This window comes from Pogona vitticeps, chromosome 3 (genome assembly GCF_051106095.1).
Source record: "Pogona vitticeps strain Pit_001003342236 chromosome 3, PviZW2.1, whole genome shotgun sequence".
NCBI classification, from domain to species: Eukaryota; Metazoa; Chordata; class Lepidosauria; order Squamata; family Agamidae; genus Pogona; species Pogona vitticeps.
Window position 1 is genome coordinate 173,517,025 of NC_135785.1, and position 16,637 is coordinate 173,533,661.

At 41.8% G+C, this 16,637-nt stretch overlaps 1 protein-coding gene across 3 annotated transcripts in view; it reads right to left on the minus strand.

Annotated features, from left to right (window-relative positions):
- Positions 1 to 16,637, minus strand: part of TMEM131 (transmembrane protein 131) — a 129,035-nt gene that overhangs the window by 97,116 nt on the left and 15,282 nt on the right. For all 3 annotated transcript variants that reach the window (XR_013543502.1, XM_020809554.3, XM_020809553.3), the window contains exon 2: positions 11,094 to 11,155. Coding sequence is in view for 2 of the 3 variants with exons in the window: in XM_020809554.3 (XP_020665213.3) it covers positions 11,094 to 11,155 (62 nt within the window). In the remaining variant the exon portion in view is untranslated. The remainder of the gene's footprint in view (positions 1 to 11,093; positions 11,156 to 16,637) is intronic.

The following is a 16,637-nucleotide window of genomic DNA, read 5'->3' on the forward strand; positions in this document are numbered from 1 at the left end:
GGTAAAAGTTCCCCTTGACATTTTTAGTTCAGTCGTGTCCAACTCTAGGGGGCGGTGCTCATCCCGTTTTCAAGCCGTAGAGCCAGCGCTTGTCCGAAGACAGTTTCCATTGTCACATGGCCAGCGTGACTAGGGAACACCGTTTTACCTTCCCACCGAGATGGTACCTATTTATCTACTTGCATTTACATGCTTTCAAACCGCTAGGTTGGCAAGCAGCGGGGACAAAGCGACGGGAGCTCACTCCGTCGCGTGGATTCGATCTTATTTATTTATTTATTTAATTTGTACCCCACCTAACTGGTGCACTGGACCACTCTAGGCAGGTAGATCTTACGACTGCTTGGTCTTCTGACCCTGCAGCACACAGGCTTCTGCTGTTTAGCCCGCAGTGCCACCACATCCCTTATCATGCATAATATTCAATAAAAACAATTCGGGTTTAAATGGTATTGCACAAGATATAATTTCTTTGTAACATTTCATGTATTGATCTCCAATATTTTTTGTTTCCTTACATGTCCACCAGATTTGATAAAAAGTACCCTCCTGCATTTACATTTCCAACACTTGTTGGAAACATTTTCATATATTTTAGACAGTTTGGCTGGAGTCATATGCCATCTATAAAACACCTTATATATATTTTATTTAAAATTTACTGATTTTGTAAGTTTAACATTAATGTAACTTTCTGCAGCAAATTCTTTCAAATAAAGTATTTCCTATTGCGCACAACAGCCCAATGGCACATGATAGGAAATGCTTACACCAACGTTTTAACTTGTACTAAATAACTGTTAAAAGTCATGCTGATGGTGTTACACTGGCAGGCTTCACTAAGAAGATTCTGGATAGTGCTGTTATGCGCCATCAAGTTGTTTTTCACTTGCAGGTACCCTAACAGAATTTTGGTTGTATGTCAGACGCTCAAGGAGTGGTTTACCGCTACTTCTCTCCAGTGAGTTTCTACATCTAAGTATGGATGCTATTAGTGTTCTAGTTTTTTAAAAAATACATGAGGAATTTGGTTATTCCTTTTGTTAACAGAGCACAAGCAGAAAGACAAAAGGTTGGAGAGATATAGCCCAGTGTCACCAACTCTCCTTAGGATACAAAGTCTTGCCCCTCTGTAGCCAAAAGTGATATCTCCAGATGCATCTTAAAAAGAGTGAAGTTCACTCACAAATATCTGCTGTAATTACTTATAATCAGAAGATAAAGAACAAACATGGAGCTGTTTTTCAAAAAGTGGTCAGGGAAGCAAAGGAGCAAACAACAAAGGTACCAGAAAAACAAACAGAAGAAACTGACTGATCCAACGACAAGCGGCAGGAAAAAGTCTACCAATCAAATGAGTGGCCAGCAGTTGGGGAAAAAGCATGCCCCTCCCACTCATATGCAGTATTGAATCATGCAATAGTGAAATTTTCCCAAGAAATACCAACCCAGGTCTCCTGAGTCTTAGTCTGACACTTTACCCAGTACACCATAATGTCTCTAAGACCATTAGAAATTCAACATCTGTATTGAATTGGTCTTGCACATTGTCATTGTTTAGTCGTTTAGTCATGTCCGACTCTTCGTGACCCCATGGACCAGAGCATGCCAGGCCCTCCTGTCTTCCACTGCCTCCCAGAGTTGGGTCAGATTCGTGTTCGTAGCTTCGATGACACTGTCCAACCATCCCGTCCTCTGTCGTTCCCTTCTCCTCTTGCCTTCACACTTTCCCAACACCACGGTCTTTTCCAGGGAGTCTTCTCTTCTCATGAGATGGCCAAAGTATTGGAGCCTCAGCTTCAGGATCTGTCCTTCCAGTGAGCACTCAGGGTTGATTTCCTTTAGAATTGATAGATTTTTTCTCCTTGCAGTCCAGGGGACTCTCAAGAGCCTCCTTCACAATTCAAAAGCATCAATTCTTCGGCAGTCAGCTTTCTTTATGGTCCAGCTCTCGCTTCCATACATCACTACTGGAAAAACCATAGCTTTGACTATGTGGACCTTTGTTGGCAAGGTGATGTCTTTGCTTTTTAAGATGCTGTCTAGGTTTGTCATTGCTTTCCTCCCAAGAAGCAGGTGTCTTTTAATTTCGTGGCTGCTGTCACAATCTGCAGTGATCTTGCACATTAAACATTAATAAGTATGCTAAAGCAATGGTTCCCAACAATGGACCCCAAATGTTCTTGGACTAAAACTCCCTTCAACATTAGCCATACAGACCAGAATTTTTGGGAGTTGTAGTCCAAGAACATCTGATGACCCAAGTTTGGGAAGCACTGTACTAAAGGATAGCATTGACATGACTTCTGAAGTTTTATTCTATTCTCTTACTCATTCTAAGTGGAGAGGGAAATATTCTTTGGTTTTGTATTTTAGCTTTTTGCAAATATTTGCAAGGTAAACTATCAGAATTAGTCACTCAAGGGAATCAAGAAGTATCTTCCCATATTCCTCCTGTCTTCTGGCAGCATTAATATAGGATGTTTACAACACAAAAGCAAAATCCTGCTCACACTGGAGTGAATGTGCTGGGTGATTATACCCACCAACAAGGAATTGTGCAATTCAACTATACAATCAGTCACACATCCCCAGAATGGTCAGGAGTAGAGATGGGGGTATTCGTATAAAAATACGAATACCCCCGCGCAGGTGGACATAGTTTGCTGTATGGGAACCCATTCACTGCCATCGCTGGCTCCGCACTCCCTTCCAATCACTCTGGAGCTCGAGGTCAACTAGCCACTCCTGACAGAAGGTGGGAAGATGAGCCTCCCGGCCAGGCTGTCAAGTGGCTAGTCGACCACAAGCTCCAGAGCGACTGGAAGGGAGTGCGGAGCTGGCGGTAACAGCGAACAAGTGTGTGGACGGTCTGACCTCAGGGGGCTGGACCCTCATAATGTCCACCTGTGTGGAGTCAGGAGTACAACATGCAAACCGAAGTGCTTTGTGGATAGTACCTCCGGCTTGCCACTTTTGCTACTACCATGGGTGCAATTTGAGTTTGCCCATGTAGCTATGCAACTGGAATTTGACCAATGCCACTGGAGAATAAGAACAACAACAAAACTATTGCCCTGAAGCAATGAGTAATCAAGAGTTCCTTTTAAAAAGTAACCATCCACATTCTAGCATTTTTTGCCAATACAACACGGAGGCTCTCACTTCTAATTACAAAAACATTGTTTTGAACATGGATATGTGATTGTTATGCTAGTGCAAAGTTGAGCACTGTATGGGAATTACAATGCTGTATCTTAAAAACCTTTTAATGTTTTAAAATGCTTAATCAAATAAATATGTTCCAAAGACACGTGCCATTCTAGTCCTTTGACAATTCCTATTTTTTTCTAGTTTCCTCTTTATTTAATGAATATAGTCCTTGTTTTTGGTAAAGAGTATGTTAGTTTCTTTTGAGTGAACAGTGAGTAAAGATCTTCCTCTAATGAAACAATGTGGAATAGTTCTGCAGCTTGTGCATTTAATGTCAATTTTTCCGTGAAAATATAGATTACTTGATACTCCTGAGGAGAATGAAGTCTTGTATACATATTACTATTAAAAGCAGGGATAGTCATACTGGCACAAAGCAATCCAAAAATCCAAATTAAGGTGATACCTTTATTAGGCTGATCAAAAAGCAACCAAAAATGTATAAAAGCACTGCAAAAATATTACAGATTAGATGTTGTTGTCACTGGCCCACCAATGCAAATTTACAGTTCCAACAGGCTTAATTTGCTCATGTACATTACCTATCACTAGAGAACAAAGATGCATCATTTGAGACATATATTAGGATGTGTCTTTAAATCTTGAACACTGGAAGAAAAATAAAAATCTTACACCTCAATTGACAACTACTCTACATTACTGCTGGACACAGTCCATAAGTATCTCAAATCCAGAAACATAGTAAATCATACTGTTGAAGTAGGTATTAGCTATGAGATACTCAAATTTCACTCTGCTGCCAATTATATACACAATGTTCTAAAAAGAGAGAAATGTCAACATGTAATTCTACACAAAACGGTTGAAATCCTTTACTGAAACTAAACATCACAAGAACAAACTGAGCTTTTAGGTAGAATACTGTTAGATATACCACCTTTGTTTACAAATGTCATACAGCCAAATTCAACATTCTTCTCAGATGCTATGAATTCCATAATCTAAGTAGTGTATGCAGTCACTAGCAAAGCTTATACTGTACAAGAAACTCTTCGAGCATGATTACGTAGACAGGCTCCCAATGAGCTGTGCTTTTTAATTTTGAATGCAAGCTCAGAGACCAGACTATGGACAAATAAAGAAATTTATCTCAAAGTAGTTTAGAAAAATTTCAGTTCTCATTTTTCAAATTCCATCACTAATATACACTGAACGGTGCTAAAGTTTCTCAGTGTTCTATAAACAATTATTCAAAATAGCTAATATGTGCTTTTAACACAGAATTTGGTAGTTGGTTTACTAATTGAAATTGAGCAAATGCAAGAAAAAAGCTGATTTACCATATATGGAATCAATGAGACACTTACAGAGAGATTAGTAATTCACTTCTCTCAAAGTGGTAAAAGCCATGTTCGTACAAGACAATGAGTGCAAAAAAATAAAAAATTCTTAGTAACAAATAATGGCTGAAGCCTTATGCAACTTCACACTGTGCAAGTAGGATGATGTCATTATCTGGTGTACAGGATATTTAATTTATTTATTTATTTATTTATTTATTGGACTTATATACCGCCCCATAGTGCTACAAGCACTCTCCGGGCGGTTTACAATTTTAATTATACAGGCTACACATTGCCCCCCCAGCAAGCTGGGTACTCATTTTACCGACCTCGGAAGGATGGAAGGCTGAGTCAACCTTGAGCCGGCTACCTGGGATTTGAACCCCAGGTCGTGAGCACAGTTTTAGCTGCAGTACAGCGTTTTAACCACTGCGCCACGAGGCTCTTATTTAATTTATATTAATTGAAAGTTTTCTATCGTCTACCCCTCTTTCAAGTTCCAAGGTACCAGAAGTCCCTTTCGCTTTTGATAAGCCTTTGAGAGTCTTAGGACAGGTAGTCAAAACTGCCAGTAGTGGTCCATTTCTAAAACCAGCAATCCAGAAAGAAATTGACTATTAAAGGCTTTCCTCCCACCCCCCAGGTGCCCAAAGGCTCCCTCAAAGCAAAAGGGGGCCCGAGGGAGCCTTGAAACTTGAAAGGGGGGTTAGGAAGGTTTAAATTAATTTAAATTAAATAACCCACTCACCAGATTATAACAACATTTGGTTTATGTGGCATAAATTACACCAACAGGATTCCATCCAATCACGAATTTAATAAGCTGATTCTGTCAGTGACTGCATTAAGGAAAGACATAAAGCAAGTGCTCAGTGAAGACTGGGACAAAAGGTGGACAGAGTAATTTCTAAGGAATGTTGAATTAAAGCTGTCTCAGGGTCAAGAGCTAATTCTGACATAATGATGGACTGTAAAACTGCAATGTCCAAAGTCAGAAGCTTATCTGAGCCTCATTAAATGCTCATGCTATTATTCATGGCCAGAAGTCTACCTATAATTTTGCTCAGTTAATGGCCTATCACAAATTGAATAAGGAATATAAAAACATAATTTGCACATGTGTTATAGCAGTAAAAATTTAGTCATCTGGCTGGATAGCTCAGTGAATTAAATAACTGCCTGTGCAGCCAGAGATTGGGAGTTCGATTCCGCATTGTATTCCCCGATAGAAGAGCCAGCCCAATACCATTAAGTATTTTTTTGCTTGTATCCTAAGGATATTTTGGAACAATGAAAACTGATGAATTTATAGGTATTTGTGATATTATCTCAACATCAGGTGATATTTATATGAAAGCATAAATATGCTTGGGCACTGGGCATATCATATTTGTAAGATCAGAAGTTCACACCTACATATCTCTGAGATGCAGCAATGCTATACATGATTCTAAGCATATTGACATTGAAAAATCCTGAAATTTTTATAACATTCTGAGAATTAAAAACATTTCAGGTGTGGGGTAGATTTGGATATGCAATCCAGTCACTCCTGCCTGGCTCTTCCTGCAAGTTAGAGTAAGTCAATAAACTCTTTGTGATTTAAATGGCATGCTAACAAGAAACTCTGGTCTCTCCCCACAGCAAGCTATAGTCACATGCCATAGTTTATTCTTGGTTTATGACTCTTGCTTGTTGGCAGATGAACAAATCAGAGTTCCTAGTTCATGAGTCAAAAAACAGAATTATGGAGAAAGCCTCTGTATTTTGTTTAGATAATCCTGCTTGTTGTGGAAGCAGCTGGACAGCAAGCAGAAGTATGCTAACAACGAAGATAAACCTCTTGAAGCCCACATTATTGTTCTTTGCAAATGAGGCATATGTGTAATAGATGTATCAAAGCCAACATTTTATTGAAATTCTATATTTACTATAAAACTATGAAATGTCTAAAGATTTTTACCTAATCAATAACTGACAACTAACTGGTGTGTCTTTTGCTCGCATAAGCAGCAACCTCAAGACAGACGTTACCAGCCAATGCATACTGCCACTCCTCAGGTCAGGCAACAACAACCTCAAGCCATCAGACAGATCGTTCGTATGCAGCAACAAAAGGGTAAGCACTACCCTTAATCATCACCACTATACTATCCATACGAGACTTTCCCCATTCCTATCAGAATGTGCCGGATAACGAATGACAAATGGGTCCTCTCAATCATTGCGAACGACTACCTTATTGAATTCTTTAGAATTTCACCACCGAATTCTACACCTTGTTTTCACAAGCATTACAAGAGGAAATATCATCCCTCCTCCAAAAGTGTGCTATAGTCGGAGTCCCACCATCTGACATAAATGAGGGGTTCTACTCCCGTTATTTCATGGTACCTAAAAAAGATGGAGGTCTTTGACCTATCCTGGATCTGAGACAACTTAAGAAATGTATACATCATAGAAAGCTCCATACAGTGGGACCTCGCTAGACAGTTACCCCGCATGACAGTTTTTTCACTAGACACTGACTTTTTGCAATCTCTATAGCGATTTGCAAAACAGTGATTCCTATGGGGGAATTTTGCTGGACAGTGTTTGGTCCCTGCTTCGCAAACCGATTTTGAAGATTTCTGTGATTCTTTGGATTTGATAGGTATCAACGTCGTGCTAGTCATAGACTGGGTAGCCGGACAAGCTGTAGTCTTGGCTGTTTCTGGCCGTGGCGGGTTAGACGAAGGGGGGGGTTCCCCACTTCCATAGTTGGATTTAGAATCTTTTTGGACAAAAAAGATCTTAGGCGCTGAAGCCTCAGTATAATAGCTGGTTTAGAGAAGCTTTTACAAGCAGGACACGACTGAGTTTGGTGGGATTCTCCCAAACAAAACAGCCATTTGTCATGTCCATCAGTTAGAGGGATTTTCTGGAGGCAAACGGAACACCTCCTGAATCCCCAAGGGGCCATAAAACGGTGGAGGAATAGAGGAAAAGTCCCAGGGGGAAAAAGGGGGGAAGGTGGGAAGCGGGAGGGGGGGAAACGATGTTGTATTCAAGAAGAAAGGGTTCTAATCACTAAGGGAATAACTAAAAATGATTCTAACAAGAAATAACTAGAAGAGAAATACTAATTAAGATGAAAAACGTTCGTATTTACTTTCCTTATAAGAGCTCTAGTGTTCCTGATGTCCTAACCAAACGGAGGAAAAAAGGAACTGAAAGGAAGGTTGAGGAGGCACAGCTTGCGCCTTGGGGGGTATCTTAACTGTTGCTCTTTTTTAAGCACTAGAAATTTCTGAGACGTCCTGCGCAGGCACAGAAGTAACCCATTTGTGTGCATTCACAGAGGCCGCTACGAAGAACTGCTGGTTCTGCCTCTGCCAGCACTGCTTCTGGGTTGAGATAAACCTGGTGGGTTGGTGCTCGGCTGGGCACCTGTGCTCTCATTGTGGGGGCCCAGATGAGGCAACAACTGGCATTCCTCTTCTGTATCTTTTATCCAAGGTGAAGCAAACCATTTGCCAGTCCATGGGAGTAACAGTGGCTGGTCTTCAGCAAGTGAGCGGAAAACTGGAGAGTGTTCCTCTGAGGCCTCAGCCCCCAGTTCCTGATGCTTGTCAAGGATAGAAAGTCCTTCCCCTCCTCCTCTCCCCTGGAATCTGACTCTGCCATCCTATCCCAGGTCCACCTCATCTTCCAAGAATGGCTCATCAATTTTTGGATTCCCATCTGGGGCCTGCTCCTGCCTTCCATGCCCTCCAGGCCGCCCTGCCACTGTGGTCTTCAAGAAATCCAGAGGGCCTTCAGATGGTCTGCTGGTGACCACTAGAGTGTCCCACTCACAACCAGTTTCTGAAGAACATTGAAAGAACTATGCTGGTAATACCACTGTTTGGACAGAAATATGTATTTGTTTCACAGAAATAGTGGCCATTCTGTGCTAAAAATTAAGTCATTTGCAAGAAGCCATGTAAGTCACAAAGAAAAAAGTCTTACCTTGCATACATACAAACTCTTGATGTACCTAATACAGTCTTTGAATCATGGCTTATACACTGTAATTTCAACCATATCTTAAGACTTACACTATGGATACTAGTGTATCCATATTAGAAACCCAGTTTCAGGTTGTCCCAGAACATCCATCAAGCACTACTTATTTCTGTGTGTCATCCAGCCTTTCTATTTGGCATTTAAATAGCAATCTGAAGCACTTATATTTGGAAATGAATGTACTCACTAACTATTTTAGTTTTCACCTTTTAAGTGACAAGCTGATGTGCATTTTGATTGGTCTCACCTTTTGCCTTTAACTGTTCCAAGTATTCTCTATCCACATCTACTTGGGCAGAAATAAACACTTGGTGTGACAAAGAAGGGACATGGTGACGCTGTGGGTTAAACCGCAGAAACCTCTGTGCCGCAAGGTCAGAAAACCTGCAGTCGTAAGATCGAATCCATGCAACAGAGTGAGCTCCCATCGCTTGTCCCAGCTCCTGCCAACCTAGCAGTTCGAAAGCATGCAAATGCAAGTAGATAAAAAGGTACCACCACAGTGGGAAGCTAACAGCATTCCATGTCTAGTCGCGCTGGCCATGGAAACTGTCTTCGGAGAAACGCTGGCTCTATGGCTTGGAAACAGGGATGAGCACCACCCCCTGGAGTCGGACACGACTGGACATTTGTCAAGGGGAACTTTTACCTTTTTATGACAAAGAAAGGGAAGGCAAACAGAAACACCCACAACAGAATGTAATGAGAAAGAGGAAGCTTTTATCTCCTGAGGCTAAAGATGTAGAAGCTACAGGAGAAAGAACTGTGGTATAATTATATAGGACCCTTTGCCAAACATGTATTCAGCAATTGCTGGTCTTATCAGACAGAGTGGACAAAAATAAACAATTTTCTTAATAAATTTTAAAAGTTTAATCTACAAGTCTAATTGATAGCAGACTATTAATACCTAATAGAATCTAATTAGGTTGTCACTTAACTTTGAAATTCAGAGTTTCAGTGTTATTCCAACTTGGAGAGGAAAGAAACCCCTACAATGCATATATATACTGATACAATGTCCAAACAATTATCTGGAAACTGGCATCTGTGGTGGCACATGTTCAAATATACATCCAGTAGTAGCACCTTCAGTATACTCATTCTTGGTTTAAAAGGGTAACTGAATTTTATATGAACAAAACCTGGAAATCTATGTTTATCTCATTGAACTGAATATGATCATCTAACAAACACCAAGTTGGAAGGTTCCATTTTCATATAAAATAAATTATATTAGAAAATATTTTTACTTACAAAATTATACATGGATATCACAACAGTCATGCAATTTATTATTGCCAACTACATACCAAATTCCAACACAGGAGAGGCACTAGATATAACTGCTTATTTTTGAAGAAAACCATTTCCATCAGATTCACCACGTGAGTGGGGTTGGGTGAGCACTTAAGATTGAGCAGTAGCACATAGATGGACATGCAGGTGACTAATTAGCCTAATATGAACATGGAAGATACGGAAACAGTGGGAACAGGATAGCTGATTCTCAGTTTGTAGGGCTGTTGAGATGTTGCATCCTTAATTTCTCATTTCTCTATTCCTTTGCACATCCTTGATTCTTTTTATTTCAAATTCTTTAGCCCCCTGTTTGTTAGTACTGTATTTCACCAGACAGTTTGGTCTTGAGTGGGAACTTCCCAATTGACATGGTCAAAATTAAATACTTTCAATGTTATCTTTAATGTATATTTGAATAATTTCTTTTGTCTACCAAACTTGCAACAACCTCTCTATGGAAAATATATTTTGTGACACAGTTTGACATTCTGATGACATGGGCAGACCACTGATGTTGAGATAGTTTTGAGGCTTTAAAAATGCTTGTCATCTGTATTTGATCCAAGATTTCAATGTTGAGGAGTTTATTCTTCCACTGATATTAAGAATTCTCCAAAGACAGGTAGGATTATTACAAAGACAAACCTGTATTTCACAAGGATCATCCACCTAGCCATCTGAATCTCCCCCCCCCCCCTCAAATTGCTTCAGCTTCAAACCTCTGAAACCAAGCAGCATGGAGCTTCCATCTCCTAAGTGAACATGACTTTGTCCAGCATCTATCTGCTCCTGGAAAGTTAGAAATATGTCTTGCAGGCCCTCCCAATGCATGTTTACTCATAAGTAAATCCAACTATGTTCCATTATTTAAAGCAGCCATTCTCAGCCTTTCTTTGGACATACCCATGAACAAATACAAAGAAATACAGACCAAATCAGGATTGTATAAGTTGCACTATGAACCTTGCACAGTGATGTGTGAGGAACTGTTTCCAGTCTGTGGCCCCATTCAAATGTGCCAGGGCCCCCCTTGGGGACATATGGGCCCCACAGAGAATGGCTGCTTTAAAGTATACATAGGACAATAGCCTTCAAGTAAAATGATTTACTCAGAATTCTTTCAAGTAACATATAAAACACTACAGAACTGAATAAACAGTAAAGCAGGTTATTAAAAGCAATATAAGCAACAGTAAGATTTATTTCTATTTAATGGAAAGTACTTACCTGTAATAAACCTCCTTCATCAAAGCGCAGTACTTCTATTATGCTATCTGATTGGATAAAAGCTGAAAAACAAGAGAGGCACAAATGAAAATTCTTGTTCAAATCAATGCAATGTGCTCAGTACCATTTCCCTGAAAATAAGACCTAACCTGAAAATAAGCCCTAGTATGATTTTTAGGATGCTCGTAATATAAGCCCTACCCCAAAAATAAGCCCCAGTTAAGTGAAACCCTGCCCTCCACCATTGTGCAGCAACCAGATGATGATATGAGTGTACAGTGGTGCCTCGACTTACAGACGTCCCTACTTACAAACATTTCAAGTTACGGAAAGCTCCGGTCACAAAATTTTGGTTCAACTTGCGGCCGGAGCTTCCACTTACGAAAGGAAAAAGGCAGGGGGAAAGGGCAGGAAATTTAAATTTACCAGCTGTTGGTGGCGAAGAGGCTGCTTCTTTGTAGCTCTTTTGCCCCAACGGTTAGGGAAAGGGATGCGGTGGGGATGGCCCAGAGCCAGGAGGCTTGACCCTCCTGGGTGCTCTGGCAGGGGCGGCGGGCGTGATCCAGAGCCTCCTGGGGGCTCTGGTGGCAGCAGTGGGGGCGGCAGAGGCAGCGGTCACCCACTGCCGGGAGGCTTGAGCTGGCTAGGGTGCTTCAGCCTCTCACCCCTGGCCATGGCGGAGGCAGTGGTCACCCAGCACTGGGAGGTTTGAGCTGGCCAGGGTGCTTTGGCCACTTGCCTCCCAGCTTGCCTCCCGCTCGCTCCTCACCACCCTCCACCATTTGAATTTCCCGCCATGGGCTCATGGAGGGTGGCATGGAGCAAGTGGGAGGCAAGCTGGGAGGCAAGCGGCCAAAGAAACCCGGCCAGCTCAAGCCTCCTGGCGCTGGGTGACCGCTGCCTCCACTGCGGCCAGGGGCAGAGCGACCGAAGCACCCCGGCTAGGCTCAACCCTCTGGACGGCGGTGGTCGCAGCAGTGGTGGAGCCAGGGCCGGGAAGAAGCAGTGGAGGTAAGGTGCTGCTTTTAACTTTTTACTGTTTTGGGTGGCTTTTGCAGGGTGGGATTGGCTGGTGGGGTTATGCTTAGGTTTATTTTTAGATTTGTTTTGTTTTGTTTTTTTAGGTCCAGGGGCTTGCAGTGTTTTATTTTTATTTTGGGGGGGTATTTTTTTCTTTGGCCGGAATAGATTAATCCATTTTCAATGCATTCCTATGGGAAATGGTGCTTTGACTTATGGAAACTTCGACCTATGGCCGCCGTTCCAATATGGATTAATTCCATAAGTCGAGGCACCACTGTATTTGAATAAATATAGATTGTTGTCCATGAAAAAAATAAAACATCCCCTGAAAATAAGCCCTAATGGATTTTGGAGCGAAAAATAATATAAGACCCAACCTTATTTTCAAGGAAACACGGTATCTGTGATGCTGCTGTTTTACCTCACTCCTACCTCTCCACATTTAAAATCAGAATTTAAGACCTTAATATTACATTAACATCATAAATCAGTCCTGCAGACTCAAGCAAAAAGTCTACCTAATTCAGTCAACTGAGGCCAGATGGAAGCTTGTTAACAAGACTTGACCAAATATCATCATCATCATCATCTCAGAACTGCAGAGCTGAAAGCGGACCCTATAATCAAAGTCAGTCCCTGTCAGGGAAGCACAGTGGGGAATCAAACTTCCAACCTCTTGCTCCAATGCTAGATACTTAAACCACTGAGTGATCCAATACAATGCTTTATTTGAATTGTACAGATAATCATCAAAATTCTGGAGTGTAGTTATGATGGTGAAAAGGCAATGATTGTAACTCATGAACATACAAGTTCCTCATTGCAAACCAGGCAAACAGCTTCCTGTATGACCAGGAATCCAACTGGAGATTCTTTCATCAGCAGCAATTTGTTGCTACAATGCACTTCAGAGTAATTATGCAAAATGATTTTAGCCACTGTAAGCAACCTCAAGTGAAAACTCTTGTCTCAAGAGCAGGAAAATATATGAAGTGAAATGTAAGTTCTCCAAAAGTTAAGCAGTAGTTGTGTCCCTGTCTCATGGCTTTCAGCTGTGGCTACAACAGAAGAGAATGTGCTCCCAAAGTTGTGAAAAAGGCTCCATGGCTTGCATCCTGACATTGCCTTGGTAATGCTTCCAGTCACTGACAGGGTCATTATGTAGCATCTCTTACCAATACTTCTGGAATTCAAAGATGAAAGCAGAGCCAGTGTTGACCGCTAATGACGTAACATATAGCCCACCCCAGTGCTATCCAGATGCATTGGAACTAAAACTCCCAAATCTCATAGCCAGTTTTGGGCTATTTAATTATTTGATCAAGTTGACATGTCTAAGAGAGATAAGGATTGTCTCCGTTTCAATAAAAATATGAAAATGTCTCTAAAATTGATTTTGTAAGCCGCCCAGAGTAGACGCTGCCTAGCGGGGCAGCGTATAAATCGAATGAATAAATAAAATAAAATAAATAAAACAACTTAGTTAGGGACTAGTTTACATAATGTTAAGCCATATGACTACAATTAATGGACAATGCCACTGTAAAATTATGTTTACCTGTAGTAGGCATCCTTCAGTCTCAAGAGACTATGGTAACATGCTCTGAACAGAGGACTTGGAACAGTATCTAGTGTGGCTGAGAAGGCCAATTCAAGAGTGACAATCTTTTCGATACTTAAGACAAATACTATATGTCCCCTGTTGAGCTCCCTGATTTTGTTGGTTTCGGGAATGCCTCTCTGCCTTGGCCTGCTAAACAAGTGTCTCTTCAAACTGGGAGAGGCCATGCTGCACCGCCTGCCTCCAGGCTGAACGCTCAGATGTCAATGTTTCCATTTGTTGAGGTCCATTCCTAAAGCCTTCAGATCCCACTTGCACATATCCTTGTATCGCAGATGTGGTCTCCCTCTGGGGCGATTTCCATGCACTAATTCCCCATACAGGAGATATTTTGGAATCCAACCATCAGCCATTCTCATGACATGCCCGAGCCAAAAAATTCCAGCTTGTTCTAGGACTACTGTATTTGGAACTTTGTCCTGCCAGGTGATGCCAAAAATGTGTCAGAGACAGCACATATGGAACACGTTCAGCTTCGTCTCCTGCCATGCACAAAAGGTCCAGGACTCACTGCAGTACAGGAGTGTGCTCAGGACACAAGTTCTATAGACCTGGATCTTGGTATATGTCGTCAGCTTCTTATTAAGCCATACTCCCTTTGTGAGTCTAGAGAACATGGTATCTGGTTTGCCAATGTATTTATCCAGCTTGACATCTAGGGAGAGAGTGTCAGAGATCGTTGAGCCAAGGTACACAAAGTCATGAACAACCTCCAATTCTTGTGTGGAAATGTTAATAGATGGAGGTGAGTCCACGCCCTGGCCCATGACTTGTGTTTTCTTCAGGCTGATTGTTAATCCAAAGTCTTGGCAGGCCTTGCTAAAATGATTCATGAGTTGTTGGAGGTCTCCAGCAGAATGGGCAACAACAGCTGCATCATTGGCGAAGAGTAAGTCCTGCATGCATTTCAGTTGGACTTTGGTCTTCGCTCTCAATCTAGAGAGATTAAAGAGCTTTCCATCTGATCTAGTCCAGAGATAGACACCTTCTGTTGCAGTTCCAAAGGCGTGCTTCAGCATGACAGCAAAAAAGATTCCAAAAAGGGTGGGTGTGAGGACACAGCCCTGTTTCACTCTGCTTCGGATGTCAAAGGGATCTGATGTTGAGCCATCAAAAACTACAGTGCCCTTCATTTCCTCATGAAAGGACCTGATGTTAAGGAGTCGAGGTGGACTTCCAATCTTGGGAAGTATTTTAAAAAGGCCGTCCCTGCTAACCAAATCAAAGGCCTTTGTAAGATCTATGAATGCCACAAAGAATGCGACATTCTCTCTGTTGTTGTTCCCTACATTTCTCTTGCAACTGTCTGAGGGAAAATATCACGTCAATGGTGGATCTCTTAGCTCGAAATCCACACTGTGATTCTGGATAGACTCTGTCTGCAATCACTGGAGTCTCTTCAACACAACACGGGCAAGCAGCTTCCCTACAATGCTGAGAAGAGAGATGCCACGGTAGCTATTGCACTCGCCCCGTCTCTTTTGTTCTTATACAATGTGACAATGTTTGCATCCTTCATGTCCTGTGGTACTCCACCTTCCCTCCAGCAAAGATGAAAGACTTCATACAGCTCGGTAGTGGTGATCTCTTTACAGCACTTCAGTACTTCAGCAGGGATGTTATCCTTCCCAGGTGCCCTGCAGGAGGTAAGGGAATCCAAGAGCACTTATTTCTGCTAAAGTTGGTTCGCTGTCCAACTCATCCAAGACAGGCAGGCCCTCAATGTTATTTAATGCCTCTTCAGTTACGACATTCTCTCTGGAATATAGCTCAGAGCACTGCTGCACCCAACGGTCCATCTGCTGTGCTCAGTCCGGGATGATCACACCTGTAGCAGTCTTCAAAGTAGCAGATTTCTTCTGTATTGGACCTAAAGCCTTCTTGATACCGTCATACATTCCCTTGATGTTACCTGTGTCTGCTGCTATCTGTATCTGAGAGCAGAGCTGAAGCCAATAATCGTTAGAAGATCTCCCGGCAGTCTGTTGGACTCTGCTACGAGTAACTCGAAGAACCTGCAAGTTGTACTCACTAGGACATGCTTTGTATGCTGCTAGAGCTCTCTTTTTTTCCTTGATGGCTGACATCAACTCCTCCGAATGGACTTCGAACCAATCTGCCATCTTTTTTGTCTTCTTGCCAAATGTGAACAAGGCAGTGTTATAAACAGCGTTTTTGAAGTGTTCCCATTGTTCAGGTGCATTTGCAACATTTGGGCCTGGAAGAGTTTCCTCAAGCACTTGGACAAATTCCTTCGCTTTTCTCTGATCGCGAGTCTTGCTGATGTCAATATGTGATCTTCCTTCCTTTTTTGTGTGACACAATCTCTTTATTCGCAGTTTTACTCTACTACACAACAGGGAGTGATCAATATCACAATCAGCACTCTGATAACTGTGTGTGCTCATAATACTAGGAAGGCTAGAATACCTAATGAGGATCAAATCGAGCAATGCCAATGCTTCGATCTCGGATGTCTCCAAGAGACTCTGTGTTGAAGCTTCATATTAAAGAACATGTTGCTGTCACAAAGACCATATTAACAGCAAAACTCCAGCAAGTGTTGACCATTTTTGTTCATCTTCCCAATGGCAAAACAGCCTAGACAAGTGGGCCAAGAATTGTGATCAGCACCAACTCCAGCATTAAAGTCCCCGAGAATGAACAGCGGCTCTCTCTCAGGGATTTTTTTTAATAGTAGCTGACACATTGTCATAGAATTTGTCTTCGACTTCTGTTGTAGACAACAGTGTTGGTGCATATGCACTAATGAGGGGAACCAGTCCTGCTAATGAGTGGAACTGCAGAGACAAAATTCTTTCACTCCCCGTAGTAGGTGAAACAATGGATCTCAGCAAAGTATTTCTAACCGCAACGCCAATTCCATATTCCCTAGTCTC